At 40.7% G+C, this 21870-nt stretch overlaps 1 protein-coding gene across 2 annotated transcripts in view; it reads left to right on the forward strand.

The window, feature by feature from the left end:
- Positions 1–21870, forward strand: part of TBC1D9 (TBC1 domain family member 9) — a 109435-nt gene that overhangs the window by 79366 nt on the left and 8199 nt on the right. For both annotated transcript variants that reach the window (XM_023636512.2, XM_070258597.1), the window contains exons 14-16: positions 13291–13389; positions 13828–13896; positions 17550–17790. In XM_023636512.2, the coding sequence (XP_023492280.2) occupies positions 13291–13389; positions 13828–13896; positions 17550–17790 (409 nt within the window). The remainder of the gene's footprint in view (positions 1–13290; positions 13390–13827; positions 13897–17549; positions 17791–21870) is intronic.

The following is a 21870-nucleotide window of genomic DNA, read 5'->3' on the forward strand; positions in this document are numbered from 1 at the left end:
AGCCAATCCTCATTGAATATCCTGGACTGTCCTAGAGAAGAACCAGAGTCGTAGGGTTCCTCTAAAATTGCTTGGCCTGGGTGGGGGAGGTGCTTATGAGCTGGTTCTGAATCCCAGCATAGAACTAAGAAGCTCCTAGGTGCCGTGTGCCCTGTAGCATTTGGTAGTTTGTGGAGCCCCAAGGACTCAGTGCTCATAACACCTCATGGTTTCTTCATTTCCTGAGCCTTGGCCCTGAAAGCTTTCATAGAAATGATCATTAGGAGAGCATGAATCTTCTGCTGAGCACACTGCCCTCTACAGACGTTGTGGGATCCTCTGACTGGTGATTGCCAGCACTCCGACTAGCAAGAACCTGGATAAGGGGGAAATGGTGAGCAATGGGCTGAGGTCAGAAAGTCGCTTAGAGTCAAAATTTTACTGCTTTTTAAAAAAATTGGTGTAGATACCAAAGCCTTTTCAGAAATGTGTGTCCTTAACTCACAATAGGAGAAAGACTGGTCATTTTTTATTTTTAAATGTTTTCACTGAGGCTCCATGTATACTGAAAACAAAACTTCTTTGGTATGTTTTAGAATCATAAAAGTAATGCATGTTTATTGTAAAAAATGTAGAAACTGTATAAAAATATGAAAAAAATAGTTTATCCTTATGAGCATATCACCATATTTCCCTCAAGTATGTTTTTATATTTGCAGTATGCATTTAAAGAATAAGTTTCTGCTGCATAATGCTTTGTAACGTTCTGTTTTTCACTTAGAACATTCCATGAACGTCTTCTAATGTATTAATATCATTTGAAGTTGTGGGTTTTTTAATAGATTCTTAGTGTTCTGCTTTAATGAGATACCAAAATTTATTTAACTGGTCCCCTTTCATTGGACATTTACTTTGGTTACTTCCAAATTTTCAGTATTATATGGCAAACGGGCACTATTATATATAATGATATATGTATATAATATGATAAACTTGTACACAAATATCACATCTCTGATTATTTTCTTTGAGTCCTAGGAATGGGTTTACATCAACAGATCAAAAAGTGTGAATTATTTCCAAGCTCGTGGTGCACACTGTCCAATTTCCATAAAGATTGTCCCAATTTATATTTCCATCAGTAGAGATTAAGAATGGCTGTTTCACTTCACTCTCTCCAAAACTGGTTATTATCATAATGCATTGTTAAAAAATCCTTGCTCCAGGACTTTTGGATCATACTCTATCGGAAATTTTGCATGATTATTTTTTCAGAAAAAGAGCCCATGTGATTTAAGACAATAGTTATTATTATACTTGTAGGTTGTTTTTCTAAAGGCATCCCCTGAAACATTTACTGTTTAGAGAATTCTGGACCAAAGTAGTAAAGCTTTGTATATGGAAACTCAGCTTTGTTCTTGACGGCAGATAAGCTAACATCGTGCTGAAGTCAGCACTTGGCCCATTTTTAATGGGAAAGAGAAGAAAATGGAGAGAAGACTAAGGGCTGGTTTCCATTTACATCCTGTCTGGCTGATCCCTAGTAGTGGCCTTGAGGCTGCCAAACATCCTATCACAGGACACAGCAGCAGTTTCCTTCCTCTGCCTGGGAAGACAGCCCCTTATATTTATATCAATGCCTGTGTTACCTGGTCTTTCTATGCACAATGATTGGTTTTTTGTTTTCTCTTCTCAGCCCAGTGTCACCTGCTCATAAGTTACCAATGGCTCCTGATGCCTTATAGGTCAACCTAAAGGGACCACCACTCTTCCCTATCTTTTTTCTTTCCCTCCTGGCTATTGGATTGGTGGTTCTCAATCATGCTTGTGCATTAAAATCACTTTAAAAACTTTTTTAAAGCCAATCTTTTAAAAATATGAATTCCCAGGCTTCACTCCAGACCAGTTAAATCTAAATCTCTGGCATGAGGCCCAAGAATAAGTATTTTTTAAAAGTTCCCCAGGTGATTCCAGTATGCAATGAGGGTTGAGAACTGCTGCCCTAGATGCAGAATGGGGCCGCTCATTGCAGAAGCCGATTATAACCTGGTTTGGACCGAGGCATGACGCCAGAGTGTTCCGAGGCATGTAAAACATTTCTTTCTATGCTTTAGGATAATTAGCCACGAAAATAGAAAAGTAGGAAAAATACTGAAAGCACGTTTAGCTTTGAGATCTGGTCAAGGACTCCCCAGGTTGCTAGAGGTTGGTCTGATATTGATCAGATCTCAGTTGGGAAGTAGAGATGATAACTTTATTCATAAATGCCTCCTGGGGAAAATCTCCCTTATTGTAAGTTCTCCCAAGCCCCTACTGAAGGGAATTGTACAGACAATTTCAGAAACGGTCGTCTTCTGTGTGAGCCCTGTGTGTGAGGCTCTGCAGTTTTGTAGAGTTATACAGAAGTAGAAGACAAAGTCCCAGCCTTCAGGTTTGACTCAGAGACCAAGATGACCATCCTGGAAGCCACACAGGCACATTAATAAAAGATCTTACAGCAGACACACGACCACCGCAGTTTCTTCATACTCAAGATGACCCAGCCTGTTGGGTTTAATCTGAGAAATGTTAAGCAGGGAAAGGATGTGGCTAATAGAACACGAAAAGGAGTTTGTGCAGAAGGGTAGACAGTTATGAAAGTTCAGAATAATGTGTCAGGCTGGTTAATGATGACCATAATGCTACCACTCATTGAAGTCTGCCCTGTGTGGAGGAGGGCGCTGCGAACTTCCTAGATGGCCTCGCTAGGTAAATGGTAACCAATTTTAAGATGAAAATGTAAGTTGAGAAAGGTGGAGCTAGTTTTTTCAAGCCACATAGCTAGAAAATGGCAGAGTCAGTGTCCAAGTAAGTTCTCCCTAGCATTGAAGCCAGAGCCAAGGGGGTTGGCCTGGATAGACGGGAGATGGAATTTCTAGATGTGATATGGACGTGAGGTCAGATGATCCAGTAAAGGCTGGTTCATGGGGAGTCTTGAAACCCCTAATTGATTTGCAAAGCACCCAACAGCCAGTGGAAGCTGAGGGGAGTTTTTCTTCAAGATATTATTTCTGCTCCCTGTGCAGTAGATTGGAGTGGGGAGAGCTGAAGGGATAGACTAGCAAAGAAGATAGTACAGTTGTGTCAGTGTGGAAAGATCCCAAGAGAAACAGGAAACAGTGTCCATTCATTTATTCAGAAAAATATTTATTTAAGATTTCATAAGTTTCTGTCCTACGCCAGGCATCATGCTTGGCCCTGGGGATAGTTTATCACACTTGATGTGAATCTTTTTCTTTATTCATTTTTAATTTATAGATATTTTTGAGCGCGGTACAGGTCAAAAAGATAATATAATGCATTTCCAGTCCTGACAATTATCAACATTTTCCTGATTTTCATTTCATCTAACTCCCTCTTTTTTTTTTCCCCAGGAATATTTTAAAGCAAACTCTAGACAGCATATTATTTCACTCACAAACCCTTCATTATGTATCTCTAATGGGAAGGGCATTTGGGGCATGACATTTTTTTGCTAATCCATAGCTTTGATTTCCAATTTTAATTTTTTTTTATTGAGGTCATAATAGTTTATAACATTGTGAAATTTCAGTTGTACATGCTATTTGTCAGTCACCATATAAATTTGCCCCTTTACCCCTTATACCCACCCTCCACCACCTTCCCCTGTGGTAGCCATTAATCTGTTCTCTTTGTCCATATATTTGTTTATTTTCCACATATGAGTGAAATCATATGGTGTTTGTCTTTGTCTGGCTTATTTTGCCTCACGTCTACCCTCAAGGTCCATCCATGTTATTGCGAATGGGATGATTTTGCCTTTTTTATGGCTGCATAGTATTCCATTGTATATGTATACCACATCTTCTTTATCCGGTCATCAGTTGGTGGGTGCTTGGATTGCTTCCATGTCTTGGCTATTGTGAATAATGCTGCAGTGAACATAGGGGTGCATGGGTCTCTCTTTGAATTGTTGATTTCAAGTTCTTTGGATAAATACCCAGTAGTGGGATAGCTGGGTCTTATGGTATTTCTATTTTTAATTTTTTGAGAAATGTCCATACTGTTTTCCATAGGGGTTGCACCAGTTTGCATTCCCACCAGCAGTGTACGAGGATCTCCTTTTCTCCACATCCTCTCCAACATTTGTTATTTTTTGTCTTGGTGATTATAGCCATTCTAACAGGGTAAGGTGATATCTTAGTGTAGTTTTGATTTGAATTTCCCTGATGATTAGTGATATTGAATATCTTTTCATGTGCCTTTTGGCCATCTGTATATCTCCTTTGGAAAAATGTCTGTTCATATCCTCTACCATTTTTTGATCAGGTTGTTTCTTTTTTTGTTGTTGAGTTGTGTGAGTTCTTTATATATTTTGGAGATTAACTCCTTGTCAGATATATGATGTGCAAATATTTTCTCCCAGTTGGTGGGTTGTCTTTTTGTTTTGTTCTTGGTTTTCTTTGCCTTGCAGAAGTTCTTTAGTCTGATGAAGTCCCATTTGTTTATTTTTTCTCTTATTTCCCTTGCCTGAGTAGATATGGTATTCGAAAAGATCCTTCTCAGATCGATGTCAAAGAATGTACTGCCTATACTTTCTTCTAGGAGTTTTATGGTTTCACATCTTACCTTCAAATCTTGGATCCATTTTGAGTTAATTTTTGTGTATGGCGAAAGATAATGGTCTACTTTCATGCTTTTGCATGGGGCTGTCCAGTTTTTACAACACCATTTATTGAAGAGACTTCCCTTTCTCCATTTTATGTTCTTAGCACCTTTGTCAAAGATTAGCTGTCCATAGATGTTTTATTTCTGCGCTTTCAACTCTGTTCCATTGATCTGTGTGCCTCTTTTTGTACCAATATCATGCTGTTTTGATTATTTTGCAGTCAGGAATTGTGATGCCTCCAGCTTTGTTCTTTTTTCTCAGGATTGCTTTAGCTATTTGGGGTCTTTGGTTGCCTCATATAAATTTTAGGACTCTTTGTTCTGTTTTCATGAAGAATGTCACTGGGATTCTGATTGGAATTGCATTGAATCTGTAAATCGCTTTAAGTAGTATGGACATTTTAACTATATTTATTCTTCCAATCCCTGTGCATGGAATATCTTTCCATTTCTTTATGTCATCAATTTCTTTCAATAATGTCTTATAGTTTTCATTGTATAGGTCTTTCACATCCTTAGTTAAATTTATGCCTAGATATTTTATTCTTTCTGTTGTGATTGTAAATGGGATTGTATTCTTGAGTTCTCTTTCTGTTAGTTCATTATTAGAGTATCAAAATGCAACTGATTTTTGTAAGTTGATTTTGTACCCTTCAACTTTGCTGTAGTTGTTGATTATTTCTAATAGTTTTTCGATGGATTCTTTAGGGTTTTCTATATGTAAACCCATGTTGTCTGCAAACACCAAGAGTTTAACTTCATCATTGCCAATTTGAATTCCTTTTATTTCTTTTTTTTGCCTAACTTCTCTGGCTAAAACCTCCAGTACTATGTTGAATGAGTAGTGAGAGTGGGCACCCTTGTCTTGTTCCTATTGCTCTGAGGGATGGCTTTCAGTTTTTCCCCATTAAGTATGATGTTGGCTGTGGGTTTGTCATATATGGCCTTTATTATGTTGAGGTACTTTCCTTCTATACCCATTTCATTGAGAGTTTTTATCATAAATGGATCTTGATCTTGTCAAATGCTTTCTCTGCGTCTATTGAGATGATCGTGTGGTTTTTACTCCTCATTTTGTTATTGTGGTGTATCATGTTGATTGATTTGCGGATGTTGAACCATCCCTGTGTTCCTGGTATAAATCCCACTTGATCATGGTATATGGATCCTTTTAATGTATTACTGTATTTGGTTGGCCAATATTTTGTTGAGGATTTTTACGTCTATGTTCATCAACAATATTGGCCTATAATTTTCTTTCTTTGTGTCCAATTTTAATTTTTAAAAGTTTGTTCATCCCTCAAAAAAAAATGTAGATCTGTAGGTTAGTTATCACTAGTTGACAGTGGAACCTTGTTTATAACATTAGCACATTTTGCCTGATTTAAAGATTCATGCTTTTTCCTCCTCCTCTTCTTGTCAACAGTACTAGGAATGATAAGAGCTACATACTATTTGGGTTACCTGCATAGTACATGAAATTCTTAACACCAACTCAAAGAGGTAGGAATAATTTTCCCTATATTGCTGATAAGGAAGCTTAGGTTCATCTTCCTTTTTTGTGAAATTTCTGTGAAATCTGGGACCTGTCTCTATATCTGACTAAGAAGCTATGCCCTTTCTGATGCTCGCTGTCAAAAGCGTGTCTCGGGGGCCGGCTCCATGGCCGAGTGGTTAAGTTCGTGCGCTCCGCTGCGGCGGCCCAGGGTTCGGATCCTGGGCACGGACATGGCACTGCTCGTCAGGCCACATTGAGGAGGCGTCCCACATCCCAGAACTAGAAGGACGTGCAACTAAGATATACAACTGTGTACGGGGCGGGGGTTTGGGGAGATAAAAGCAGGAAAAAAAAAGCGTGTCTCCTTAATATGGCTGAACTTGACATTAATGTGTGTTAAAAGAAGATGCTCTTGAGCAGAGTGGCAGGTTCACATGGCTCGCAAGGCAAACACGAAGTGGGCAGGGGGTGAAGGAGTGGGAAAGCATGGGCCTGGGTGGTGGGCCAGGGGAGTCTCTCTGCCTGCTGAGATGAGGAGCCCTTATTGCCCGATCTTTTGATTTTTCAAGAGAATTTGGAGGTCTTGATTTTATTTGAATTGTCCTAATTTTCAAAATACTCCCTGGGTCAAACAGTATATGTCATGGACATTCTTGCCTACTAGCCACCTCTATAATTTCTGCAACTTTTTAAAATAAATTCTAGATAAATATGTAATGATCAAGGAACTGTGGTTAGAGTGTTTCAGGCCCTATCAGAATTGATGATCACAAGCCTGAGAATCAGGTGGTGTTTTTATGCCCCTTTTACAGATAATAGAACTGCAGCTCAGAGAGGTTAAGTAACTTACCCAAGGTTCCCCAGTATGTTGGAGCTGGGATTCAAATCCCAAGTCTGTCTGTCTTTCATGTGCTTCACATTATTTCTTATGTTTTAACCAGCATGTTCAAGCTACGGCTAATATTCAGTCAGTTCTCACTGTGTCATTTGCATATTTCTGGTCCTCTCTGGAGGACGTAGAAAGGAGGAGCCTGTTGAACTTGATGGAGCTGCCCTCATGGTCTCTTTTTAAAATCTGTGTCTGTTCTGCATCCTCCCTGTCTTCCCAGCAGTGCAAGGGAAAGCTTTGGAGGATGAAGGAAATCACAGAGAGGGTGCCCAGTATGGGGAGGGGAACTCGTGTTCCCCTCAGGAGTGATGGTGGGGGTGGGAGAGGCCAGACGTAGACGGGGCACTTGGACAAAAGCGGCTCCACCTCATTCCTTTATCTGAGCTACCTGCTCCTCGTCCCAAGTCTGTCGGGGAGAAAGGAAACATCTGCAGACAACGTGGTGAAGGTGGTATGAGAGGCTGCATACCTGTTTGTTAGTTGGTATCAGCAACCCGGGGTGTAAGGCGGGGGGACGGTGCAAAGCAGCAAAAAGAAGTACTGCCTGCATTGAAAATTGCCTCTCCGCTCATCAAGTCATTAGAAATTAGACTGGAAAATTAGAAACAAGCCACAGAAACATTCAGATAAAAATTGAGTTGGAGAAGAGACGTAAATGAAGATGGGTAATTTTGTTTATTGTTTAAGGAAGGGGAGATTTTTAGAAAATTAAAATAATTTTAGGCTCCTTCACCTCCATCACTAAATTCTATTTGTTAGCAAAAGTATTGTTACCTTAGTGAACTGATTCTTTTCAGGGAACTGAAATGTGCAGTGCCTGGTAGAAGGTATTGTACGCGGGGCCTTCCCCCTTGTTTTGGGAAATGGGAAATGTTGGCTCCGGGATATACCGAGCCAACTTTTGTTTGCCCTATGTTTAGCATGTCATTCTGTCAGAGCCCCTCCAAAAGGTAGAGGGGAAGGGAGAGGAGAAAAAGGGAGAGACAGACCAAGACCCAGTTGTTCTCATTATTCATTTTGCTTTGGAAATCCTCCAGAAACAGCCAGGCAGGAACTTAGAGCCCATGGTTTCCTTTTAGATCAGGACCATTGGCTCCAGGTGGAAGGGCCATTGTATTCCATTGTGTTCTGTCTGTGGCCAGTCCCAGAGGCCTGGCTGAGAGAGGGGTCCTGCCTGGCAAACAGCAGGATCCATTTCTACTTAAGGAACAGATGTTGATTAAATATAAAATATACAGGGCTTTTTGAATGTCAGGCTTGGGGGAAACAACTCTTGCTTTAGTGATCTGCAAAGATTACCAAGCCAACGTTTAATATTAGTTATTATTATTGGTATTTTATATTAATGTATCCTTATCTCTAACAGCAGTTCTACAAGGACAGTTTTGGGGTCTCATTTGACAGAGGAAGAAACTGAGGGTCAGAAGACTCAAGTGAATTGCCTGGAGTCACACAGCTAATTAGTGAAAGAACAAGAATTTGAATCAAATTTTGTCTGGCTCCAAAATGTATGTTCTATTCTACCGAGAGACAAGGAAGAACTTACTGTCTGATGGAATCATAGATGGTGGAGTTATAAAGCTGGTGTCTGGGCCTCAGTCTTGCAGCTCAGCCCCTGTGGAACTCTGGCTAACTTATTTAATGTCTCTGAACCTTTGTTTTCCCATGTGTAAAATGCAGGTACCAGTACTAACTCACAGGGTTATTATAAGGAGCCAGTGACATGGCATGTAAACATCCCTGCCAGTTATAGGTGCAATAAAATTTAGTTTCCTTCTGGCTAACAGCTCATGTTTTTTTGTTGATCAAGGGCATACTGTGGCCCAGCTTGAAGTAAACTAATCCTCCATCTTTAGCATGTGCAGCCCTTTGCAATGAATGCTTTCCACTTGTCTGTTAAGATCAAAAGAGTTACCTTTCCTGGAAGTTTCACTTTCTCATCCAAAAATTTAACCCCAGAGTGAATTAAATCACATTTTTCATCAGTAATTGCAACCCCTTCCAGCTCATTCTGAATTCTGGCTTCTCAGTGGAAATAAATATGGCATCTTTCCTTATTGTTGAGAGGTGTCTGGCTCAGTCTTTAGAAGGTGCTTCTCTGGAGATGAGAAATTTCTTCTGTAAATCCCATATTTTTTAGGTCAAGACCTGCCCAGTGCATTACTGGTAGAAGACCAACTGGTCAGGCTCGAAGATGTCAGTGTGCTCTTTTGTGTTGATTATCAGAAAAGAATGCTTGGGTCAAAACTCAGTTCCCTGAATTAGTTCTTTCAAAACAGGGAGAAAATAGAAAGCACTAGAAAGGTGAAGTCTTTAGCTATAAACCCCAACTTGAGAGATTATATAGTTCAGAGTCCACCAGCTGGAGCAACCTGTAAAGAGATACCATCTATAGGGTTGCCAGATAAAATACAGGACTGGACATACTTAGAGTAAAAAAGTATTCATTGTTTATCTGAAATTCAAATTTAGCTGGGCACCTTATATATCCTGTATTTTTATTTGCTGAATCTGGCAATCCTGGCCAGTTATTGAGCACCCACTGTATTCTGCATTCAGTCTGAGAAGTGAACTGCTGGGGCGTTTCCCCGGGATGGAGCTGAGTGCGAGTTCTAGAATCAGACAGCCTGGGTTCAGACTTGGCTTTACCACCTACCAGCTCTGTGGACTCAGGCAAGTTAATGATTTTTATTAAGCTTCCATTTGCTTGTCTGTGAAACGGGGGTAAGAAGAGGACTGACTTCCTGGGATTATCATGAGGATTCAGCGTATTCAGCAAATTTGTGTTGAGCACTTACTATGAATCAGCACCGTGCTTGGCTCTGGTGGACGCAGCCCTCGTAGTAAGGGTGATGAGTGTAATAAATAGAAACCAAATGTTAGGTAGTAAGAAATTCAAGTCGGAAGGAACACAGCAAGGTAAAACATGGGATGTGCTGTTTCTCTGAAGGTTTGTGTTTCTGGTGAAGTGGCATTTAGCAGAGACGCAAATGACATGGGGGAGCAAGCACATGGCTATCTGAGAGAAGCACGTTCCAGGCAGAGGGGGCAGCCAGGGCACAGGTCCTGGTTGGCCAGGGAGCCTGCATGATATGCTTGAAGAACAGCAAAAGGCCATGTGACAGGAGAGGGGCTGAGAGAAGGGCGATCAGAGAGGCAGCTGTGGAAGGAGGAGAGCATGTGGGCCTTGTCGGCCTTGGGAAGGACTTGGAATTTGACCCTGAGTGAGCTGTAAAACCACTGGAGTTTTTGTTTGTTTGTTTGTTTTTAGTTTTTAAGTTTTATTTTTCTCGTTGAGAGAGAATTCTCATGCCATAAAATTGGCCTTTTAAACTGTACAATTTAGTGATTTTTAATATATTCACAGCATCATGCAGCCGTCACCACTATCTCATTCCAAAGCATTTCCATCACCCTGAAAAGAAACCCCGTCCCCATGAGCAGTCACTGCCCATCCCCCCTCAGCAAGCCCCAGGCAACCACTAATCTACTTTCTGTCTCTATGGATTTACGTATTCTAGATATTTCGTATAATATGTGGCCTTTCTTGTCTGGCTTCTTTCATTGGACATAATGCTTGCAGGGTTCATCACTTTGTAGCATGTGTGAGGACTTCATTCCTTTTTCTCGCCGAATAATATTCCATTGTGTGAATTGACCATGTTTTATTTATCTGTTGGTCAAGAGCTAGCATTTTTTTTTCAATTGTTTTATTGAGGTCATAATGATTTATAACATTGTGAAATTTCACATGTACGTTATTATTTATCAGTTTCTGTATAGACTATATTGTGCTCACCACCAATAGTCTAATTTTTATCTGTCACTGTATATATGTGCCCCTTTACCTCTTTCCCCCACCCCCATCCCCCTTCCTCTCTGGTAACCACTAATCTGTTCTGTTTATCCATGTGTTTATCTTCCACATATGAGTGAAATTATGTTAAGCGAAATAAGCCAAACTGAGAAAGATCAAACCACTGGAGTTTTAAGCAAGAAGTCCCACCATCTGACTCAGGTTTTGGAAGGAGCACTCTTGCTGCGAGGGGGCAAATAAAGGTGCGGTGCCCCGAGGAAGCAAAGAGATCACTTTAGAGGCTATTGTAAGAGACAGCAGTGGCTTAGACGAGGGTGGGAACAGTAGAGGTGGTGACCAGTGAGTGAGAATCCCTAAGGAGTAGGTGTAGGTAGAGAAAAGATGTCTAAAGACTGAGCCCTGGAGTTCCCTGAGGTTTAGAGATGGAGGGGAGACAGAAAAGGAGTGGCCAGTGAGGTATGAAGAGAAGCAGGAGAATGGGATTAAATGGATTTGAAACATGTAAATTTATGCCAGGCACCATCAGCAGCAGTTTATGTTTTAGCTCTTGTATTAGTTGGAATACAGGCTAGGCTGTTGTAACTATAGACCCCAAAATAGATTAAACAAAATAGGAATTTGCTTTTCTCTTGCTTTCAGTCTGCATAGGCAGTTCAAGGCTCTTATGGAGCTCAGCGGCATGGCGTCAGGGACCCACACTTTCTCTTATCCACTCTTGAAAAATGTTTTATCCTTTCATGAGGGGTGGGTGGCTCCTTTTCTTTTATGGGCTCTTATGCCTAGAATTTCTACTCACATCCTATTGGCCAAAATCTAGTCACCTGGGCACAACAAGCTGCAAGGGAGGCTGGGAAATGTTGTCTTTTGCTGAGCATCTGGGTACTCAGCTGACATTTTGAATTCTATAGATGAAGGGAGAATGGAGGGATGTTGGGGAGTCAGTTGCCAACCTGTGTGACTACCATTAGGTGTCTTTCACATTTGACTTGGCTAGATAATGCTAGTCCTTACTTGATAAAAGACATTCAAAAATTTCAAAAGGCAGTGCTCTCTATACCAATACTGTTCTTAAACTCAAAGGGAATTTCTCAACTCCCGGGTTGTCACTCACTTTTCAGATGGCTTGACTGTTTTCTATCCTAAAATGTTAGCCCATAACTTCAAAGCCATTCTTTAAAAAAGAAAAAAAGCACTTTTATTTTGAAATAATTATAGATTCACAGGAGGTAGCAAAGAAATGTATAGGGAAGTCACGTGCACTTCCTCCCCCAGTCCCCTCCTGTCCCATGCTAACAGCCCAGACAACCTCGCTGCAGAATCAAAACCAAGAAATTGCATCGGCACAATCCACGGAGCGTATTCAGATTTATCAGTTGTACATGCACTCATTTACGTGTGTGTGGGGAGGTGTAGCTATGCGATTGTGTCACACGCATAGCCTTGCATAACCACCATCACAATCAAGATCTCAAATGTACCATCACCATAAGACTCCTTCAAGTTACCCCTTTATAGCCCCACCCACGCCTCCCTCACCCTATTGCCAACCCTGGCGATGACTAATCTGATCTCGATCTCTATAATTATGTTATTTCATGGTTGTTACATAAATAGAAACATGCAATATGTATCATTTGGAGATTTGTCTTCTTTCATTCAACATAATTTCTTTGAGGTTCGTCCAAGTCATTATGTATTCAGTAGTTGTGTTTTTTTTCATTTCTGAACAGTATTCCGCAGTAGGGACATACGAAGGCACTCTAGACCTCTGTTTAGCCTACCCATGTAACTGTTACCCAGGTCAATACCAGCACTCCAGAAGTGCCCCTTGTGTCCCCGTTCTGTCACTATCCATCCAACCAAGGGTAATAATTCTCCTGACTTTGAACACCATAGATTAGTGTTGCCTGATTTTGAACTTCATGTAAATGGAAATATACAGAATGTGCTCTTTTCATTCTGGTTTATTTTGCTCAGCATTCTCATTGTGAGATTTGTCCAAATTGTTTGTTTTCCTTGCTGCATAGTAATCCAGTGTGTGACAATACCACAGTTTATTTATTCACTCTCCTGTTAATGAGCATTTGAGTGGTTGCTTGCTTTTGGCTAATAGTGGCACTATGAGTATTCTAATATATATGTCTTTAGGTAAGATATATACACTTTTCTTTTGGGCATATGCTTAGGAAAGGATTTTCTGGGTCATAGGTATTTATCTGCTGAAAAGAAGCATGAGAATTTCCTGCTATTTATTTGTGATTGTTAGATGGCTTTAAAATAAATAAACGTAAGATAGTAAGTAAAGGTGTAGGACAGGATGCCTGTCATGTGGCAAGAAGTTTCTCATATGTATCAGGATTGTGTCTCCATCAATCGTGCAGACATGACACACTGTGCTGTAGCAGATTTGTCAGAAATACCGATATTGCTCCTTTCCAGAAATTTGGAACTATCCGGGCAGATTTGATTGAGCAGATGAGATTCAAACAGAGACTGAAGGTGATCCAGACCCTGGAGGATACTACGAAACGGAATGTGGTAAGTCCTTGGAGAAATGGCATGTGGCCTTCTTTCTCTATCCTTCCTCACCCTCCTACAGGTCCATAAATTCCTACTTGACAGACTGAAGATGATTTAAAAGAAGAAAATCAAGAACTTTCCCAGTATCTTTTCTTTTTTGTGTGTGTGGTGAGGAAGAGTGGCCCTGAGCTAGCACCTGTTGCCAATCTTCCTTTTTATCCTTGAGGAAGATTGTCCCCAAGCTAACATCTGTGCCAATCTTCCTCTGTTTTGTATGTGGAATGCTGCCGCAGCATGGCTTGACAAGCAGTGTGTAGGTCCATGCCCAGGATCCAAACCTGTGAACCCTGGGCCGCAGATGCAGAGCACACAAACTTAACCACCATGCCACCAGACCTGACCCCCAATATGACATTTTTGAGTTTGTGAAATTTGTTGTGTTTATTCCTTTTGTAGGTACGGACCATTGTAACAGAAACTTCCTTTACCATTGATGAGCTAGAAGAACTTTATGCTCTTTTCAAGGTGAGTTTCAAAGTAAATTCATGTATATTCAGGGACATAAAAGAGTTCACTTTAATAATTCAGTTAGTTCTGGATCTTTCTGTTAAATTCTTAAGGGATAGCATGAGTCTCAACATACATAAATAGGAAGATAGAGCTGAGAACATAAAAATGGAGTACTTAATATGAAAAAATAAACATATTCTTGTAATCATTTAAGTTGATGTTTTAGCTTTCTTCCACTCCATGTAATATTTTAACTGTTTCCTTGGACTTAAGAAAATAACGTGTTTACTTTATAATGCCCATTGGAATGATGAGTATTATATTCTGCCTGAAATTCTTGTAAATTGTAATTTCTTATATCAAGCTGTACTAAAGCACCCTTAAAAAGAGATATATAGCAGAATAAGAATAAAGCTGATCAAATGGCTAAGGAAAAGCCTAATTGATTGAGTCTCTGTGATTTCAGTTTAGTAGTTCAGCCCCTACCAGGCTTGATCCTGAATAAGAAAATATGTTAGTAAATAAAGCAATGTAGAATTTTTTTCTTCTAGAAAAAATACTTTTGTCATAACTATCGTTATCGACCTCATAGGTAAAAATGTGGCAATTGACAGGAAAAAAATCCTAACGATGCTTTTTATGCAGGTACCAATTTTTATCACCATCTCTAGTTGGGTAGCTTCTCATATATACAGTCATGTGTCGCTTAACAACAGAGACGCATTCTGAGAAATGCGTCATTAGGTGATTTCATCATTGTGCAAACATCAGAGTGTACTTACGCTAACCTAGATGGTATAGCCTACTACACATCTAGGTTATATGGTACTAATGTTATGAGACCACCATCATATATGTGGTTCATTGTTGAACGAAATGTCGTTATATGGCTCATGACTGGTGCCTTTCACCCCAGAACTAAACTTGGCTGTATTGAGACCTGCTAAGATCATAGAGGGACAAACATAAAGGGACAAGCATGAAGATCTGAGCTGAACGTCAATAGATCTTAGAATCAGAGGATATGATCGCTGGGAATGTTTTCACTAACATTCCCACTTGCCTGTTAGCAACTGGAGGGTGCTACCATTTTATTTATTTTTGTTTCATTAGTGCCTCCTATGGTGTCTCTCCCCGGTAGGTGTTCGAAACGTGTGTGTTTAATATATAGGTAAATTAGTGGTCAGTTATCAATCTGGTACAGTCTCTGCATGCTTCTTGTGCAGACGCAAAGATTGGGGTTTCCTGGATGGTTAGTGATGTGCTTTGTGCAGCCCCGCAGCATGACCAACCAAGGGGACAATAGCACCCCCACCAGCCTCCATTCAGCACTTGAGAGTGAAGTCTCTGGCATGTGCCATCTCATTCATACATATAAAGCACTGTAGCTAATTGCTTGGTGTAAGTTGGTTGTCAATATAATGATGCAACTTATATCAAAACAAAAAAATGTAATGATCCAACTAAGGTCAGATTTTAAAGGGATACTGAAGACCATAACAGATCTGCTTCACAGGGTGGTGAGGGGAAGGGCCAGGATTTGGGGTCACTAAACAGACGTGGGAGTAGCTGCTGGAGGCAGCAAGACCGTAGACAGATAATGGGAAGAGCCTGAGACTCTCAGTTGGTGTCAGGGATGGGAAGGAGTCTCTGGAGCTGTGGAACCCAAGATGAAAACTTCAGTTATGGACTCTTTCTTGAGTCTTTTGAACACTTTTATTGGCTTTAGTTCACTTGAACAAACATTTATTGAGGCATTTTGCATGTCATATACCCTGCCCGACTTTTCAGTCATGTAAAAAGCCACTTTCTGGGAGTTTTTCTGCAGATAGAGAGGAAAGATGCAGTCCTCTCCCAAGATGCTTACTGCTTGGGTTTCTAGGGTAAAACTTGGTGGAAAAAGGTGAAAAGCTGCCATCCTGCTGAAGATTTGGTAGAAAATGTGCTTCAGGACCTCTTTGTCCTAGTTTCTCTTGAACTGTTTCCTCATTAGTCCTTCGGTCCTTGTTCAGTCTCTGGTCCCTTAGCCACTGAATGATGCAGTATGGGTCTCATCAAGAAATAGGAGGTGATCTGCCTGGCTTGTCTCTGCTGATGGTTGCGAGCACCAGGAAGGTGCCTGCACCCACGTTCAGGCCTATTTCCAGAGTAACTTGGGTGCTTCAGTTAAGAGGAGATGCTTTGGGTAACCTTTATCCACTGACACAGCTCAGGTGAAGAGGACCCCTCCTGGGGATGTAGCATCAACACAGCCCACTCACAGACGGTTACTGGGTATCACCAGTGATAGTTCAGAGTACAGCTCAACCCATGGCCACCGGAACCTCAGCCTCTGCCTCCCTGCCTCTGACGTCACCGCTGCATCTGCCCTGCAGCCAGAAATGCAGTCCCCAATCCCTGGTGAACTTTGACATGCTTCCTTTATTCTCCCAAGGCCACCTTGGAAAAAACCTGGCTTTGGCTCTGCTTTCCACCTCTCCTTCCTCCTCCCCCTACTCTACTCTCTTTTTTAGGTTATTAGCTATAATTCCCAGTAAACAACAATGTGATAAAAACATTGGTCCTCTTTGCTTCTTTCTAAATGAGAGCAAAACTGAAGTACTATACACAACAGACTCCCCCACTTTCAGAATCCCCAGGCAAGGGGGAAAGATCTGTTTCGAAGGTGCTTTTTTCTATTGCAGTATTTATACGTGCGTGTAGGGAAATATTCAGATGGTACTATAGGGAATAAAGTAAAAACAAAGTCCCCGTCTTCATGCCCTTCCCGTCTCCCCCACCCACCATCCAGAGCTAACTGTAAATGTCTGGGGGGAGGGATGTCTTTCTGGGCTTTTCTATTACATGTTTTATCTTTGCAGTCTTCCTAGAATGCGTGTGTGTGTCCACCAGAATCAATATGACCTCGTGAATAAAGAAGCTGCCTTGTTTCCAAGAATAGAAACAGGAAGCTTTCTGTTGGATCCAGATCTCTTCCTCACCACAGCGGTTCCTACTCATAATTTTTCTAGACCTATTTTCAGACGTGTGAAATAGGACCACACTTATAGCTTGAAGATTGTGACTATGATTATGTTTATGTGATTGTGATGACCAGGAGATAGGGGGTTTACGGGACACTAAACCAGGAATTAGGAAACCCGAGATCTCCTCATAACTCTGCTTTGACTAACTGGTTGGGTGACCTTGTGTGTAAGCCACTGAACCTCTGGGCTTCACCATCCTCACCTAGGAAACAAGGTGGTCAGATTGCCCAAATTATAGATCCTTTTCAGGTTAACGTTCTATTTATTTCTTTTAAGGAAAAAAATTGTTTATCTTTACGAGAGTTATTTCTTAAAATGCTTGTGAGTATGTGTGTAAGGGAGAAGAAAATGGGGTTCTGGGGGGTTCCCCTTCTTTCTTCACCTACCTCCAGTAGTTCAACTGGATCTTTCATGCCAGATATAAACAGTAGAGATGGTTGCCATGGCATTGGTGAAGGGTGGTCAAGTAGAGGTATGTGTAGACAAGGAGAAGGCAGAGGGGGCCCTGAGACCAGAGCACAGCCCTAGAAGATGCACACAGGTTGACTGAAAGCCTTTTTCCCAACTTGGGGTGGGGGCCTCTTCCTGGTATTTGTTGCGAGATGGAGTCCCCAATAATCATTCTGTTCTTTAATTTTTCAGGCAGAACATCTAACCAGCTGCTACTGGGGTGGGAGCAGCAATGCGCTGGACCGGCACGACCCCAGCCTGCCTTACCTTGAGCAGTATCGCATTGACTTTGAGCAGTTCAAGGGGATGTTTGCTCTTCTCTTTCCCTGGGCCTGTGGAACTCACTCTGATGTGCTGGCCTCCCGCTTATTCCAGTTATTAGATGAAAATGGAGATTCTCTGATTAACTTCCGAGAGTTTGTCTCTGGGCTAAGTAAGGACGTGATGTTATTGCATGAGTTTGGAGGGGGCGATGGGGCAGTCACTACCATGGTCCTCAGTGCTGCTCTCAGGGCCATTGTCCCCACAATGCCTCAGAAGATTGGGTTTAGAGGGCAAAGGACCACATTTTAAGGTTTGAAAACTGGTTGTAAATTTTTTTAATGAATGGATATATTATATCATTAAATTATTACCTTCTACATTAGATAGTTCTCAGCACTATTAAAATACATTACCAGAGAATTCACAAGACAGTAAAATTCCAACTTAAACACTGAAACCACAGACTGTGATAACTTTACAACAGAAAAAGAAATGTTTGGATGGATTGCTTTTCTTTCACCAAAAAATATATTTATATTACATATAATATATTTCATAAAATTTCATAGCGCTTTTACTAAAGGGCTGAAAAAACCACAACAGCTCTGCAGTGCAAATGGAAGTCTTTTCTGTCTGCTTTCCCGGGAAGAAGGGCTGTCCATCATGAGAGTGCACACTCACACCCACACCTCCCCAGGGCCATGTGGATTGCTGCGTGTCAGCCTCACTGTCTGACCTGTTCACTGCCCTGTATTCTTACTGGATTATTGTTCCCTTTATAATTGAGCAAAATAGCTACGTCGTAGTCGAGCTTGGCCCACCTGATGTGAGGTTGTGGATGTAGCAGGCATTATATCAGGCTGCCAGAATGAGATAAGAAGGAAAAAATGTTTTATTCTAATTGTGCCCCTCTGTGACCTTGGGCCATGTAGTTTAAAATGACCTACCGAGGAAAGATGAAGGGGTCAGACATGGAGCCAACGATGATTCCACAGAGTGCCCTAAACCTTTAAGAATAATGACTGGGAGAAGGCTTAAAGGCCAAAGGAAGCTGATGGTTTTTAAAAAGGCAAAGATGAGGTCCTCTTAGGTAAGAAAAAATGATTTGTATGAAGCACTGATATCTTTCCTTAAAAGGGGGGCCGTGGAAGAACTGGCCTTTATTAAGGGCAGGCACTGTTCAAATGAATTAGAACTTGTTCTTTATCACTTAATCCAAACAACAGCCCTTGGAGGTACTAACGATGATGGTAACTAACATTTGTACTGCGTCGGCTCTGCTCCAGGCACGGTAAATAGTTTATGTGCATTTAATTTGCCTCCAGGCACATAGCGACAAGGCTGGAGGCACAGTTTGTACAGTTCCTATTATGCTTCACTACTTGCCTGCTTCTATCATTATCCCCATTTTCAGTTAAGAGATGGAAGCTCGGAAAAGTTAAGTAACTTGCTGAGACGGGAGTTTTTAGCAGGTCTTCAAATACGTTTTCTGTTCTCGAACTGTCAGTACCTGCTGGGCCCAGGATTCCAACGAGGGCTGTCCAGGAAGCTCATCTTTCTCTCACTACTCAGTGCTGAAGACAGCAAACTGGATTTCTTTTAGGGAAGAAGGAGGTATTAATTTTTAATTACACAAGGAATACATAAGTAAACTCTGCATTTTTAAAAAGCAAGACAATCCAGACAAAACTAAAGAACCCTTTGGCCTTATCCTAATCTTTTTCTGTCCCAAGGCAATTACTTGTCATCCTATTAGTATGTATCAATAGGGGAGTATTTAAAAATTATCTTTGGAGAATAAGGAGGAAGAAAAAGAAACATGTTCTGCATATAGAAAGTCATAGAAATAAATGCAAATATCTGATTTACTAAAGTTCAGTCAAATCCAACAAGGAAAATACTCTTCAAAATCTTCAAGAAAGGATAGGAGGGCTTGAAGTCCAAGATAGAGAAAACACTGGAAAAGTGTGCTTAAGGCTTCTTCAAATGCAGTTGAGTTCTTGAACAAAGTAAACTACACGCCAGATTACTGGGTGAGCTCTCAGAGCTGTTGTCAGCCTTGTGGGTCAAATATAGTTATGAAGACAGACAAGTAGACCAGAGATGAGAAATTCTGTTCAAGTTAAAAAAAAAAAGCTAAAAAATGAATTCTGGAAAAGATAGATCAGTAACTAATGTTAATTCCCAGAAATTCCCTCTAGAAATTAGCGAACAGATGGTCTGTATGGAATTAGAAACGAGGGATTACTATCAGAAGCCATAAATTAGATCATCTTCTTTTCCAGCCATGTCGATGGAAGGCAGAGTCTCTCTAAGCATGTCATGGGTGTCATGATGCAGCCGGTCATTGGCCAGATAACTCATTATCAATGGAAAAGGTGGAAGTGTATAGAAGTCAGTGATTGCATGACTGACTGAACACGGTCCCCAAGTGTGATGGTTAATGAGTCAATTTCAGCTGAGAGTTCACTGGTACCTTGGGCTTGGTATTCAACCTCACTGATTGTTTCCTCATTTGCAAAATGGAGTTATCGTCAGAACTAAAAGCGATAATTCAAGTCAAGTTCCTAGAACGGTGCCAGACTCAAAAAGGGTTAAGTATTATTGTCACTATGCTTACTATTTATCCCCCTCTGCTGGACGCAATCGGCAACTTAAACCATAAAGCTAGAGAAGGCATACTTACCAAATGGGTGGGCTACACGAAGCAGGGGGAGATAGCCAATATGTTGGATGACAAAAACAAGATTAAAAAGTATAAGGAGAGGAAATGATTGGCAAAAACAAATGGAAAGGGATAAATCAGAAATCCTAAATTTTAAGAAATGATTGTAGAAGAACCAGCTAGGGTGTCTGCGTATAGTATAGTGGTTTCAAGCATGGCATTAGGGTCAGACAAATCTGAGTTCAAATCCTCGACCTACCGCTTACTAGCCTGTGACCTTGAACACATCACTTAACACCAATAAGCCTGACTTTTCTCATCTGTAAAACTGGGATATTAATTAAACCCATCTCATGGAATTATTATGAGAAGAAAGTGAAATACGCACAGAAAATAGTTAGCGTAGGACTTACCACAAACAAATGGTTAATAAGTGTCTGTCATTACTTTCGTGATTAGTATTAGTGAGTGTGCAGACATCTTGGGGTTTAGTTAACCATGTGGTCAGTGTGAAACTCCAGAGAGGAGAAAGAGTATAAGAAGTTGAATGTAAACTTAGGCTCTATCAGTGCAAGTCAAGCAGAGTTCCACTATTCTCTGATGTGAAGAAAAGGCTTCTGGAAACGCTCTGTCCAGAGAGAGATTGATTGACAAATTAATACAGTTAATGGATGTGGGTAAGAATAGGGGAGGGTATACATACAAACCATGTCATGTGAAAACTTGAAAAATGTGGATACCTGTACCTTGAGGAAGATTAACACCTGGAAGAGGTAAACTCGAGGGGGACAGGGCAGCTGTCCTTAAAATCTGAAAGGTTGTTGCGTTGAAGAGGCAATAGACCTATTCTCTTTTGCTTTAGACAGTATAATAAGGGGAAGAGGAGGAATTCTAAACGTTTTTTGAGTCATGGACTCTTTGAGATCTAATAAGGACTATAGCTATTTTCTTCCCCAAAAGCGATACACACATAGAATTTTACGTTTTGTGGGCTCATGGACTTTATGAAGTTGAGACTGCAGGTTTAGGATCCTGAAACTGAAGCAAAGATGGGTGGAATGAGATGCCTCTGGTCGTGATGAGCTCCCTGTCTCTGGGGATGTTCAAGCTGATGCTAGATTCCTGTCTTAATGTGGAGGTGTAAGGGGGATCCTATGTTAAGTGGGACATCCAACAAGATAACCGCTGATGTTCCTGTCAACCCAGATTCTATGATTCCTCTTTTCCCAAATCTGATTAATCTTCACCTCGATGATCTGAGATAAAATATTTGCAAAGGATTTTCTGATTCCTGAAATACATATGGACTTTAAGGGAAAAAGTAACAGGATTCTTTTGATTGAAGCTATTATGATGTAATGGCAGATAGGTTAGGATAAATTAAACTGAGGAAACATTTAGAAGAACCCAAAACAACTAAAAAGGATTTGTAAAACGAGTAATTTGAAGCAATCTCAAATATATTTTGAGATTATTTCTGAGCTCTAACAGTTATTTAGAGTGTTGAAGCCTCGTCGCATGATCTTTCTTATTAATAACACTAGTTTATTATGTGCCAGGCACTATTCTAAGCAGTTTATATCT

Source organism: Equus caballus, chromosome 2 (assembly GCF_041296265.1).
Source record: "Equus caballus isolate H_3958 breed thoroughbred chromosome 2, TB-T2T, whole genome shotgun sequence".
Classification (NCBI taxonomy): domain Eukaryota; kingdom Metazoa; phylum Chordata; class Mammalia; order Perissodactyla; family Equidae; genus Equus; species Equus caballus.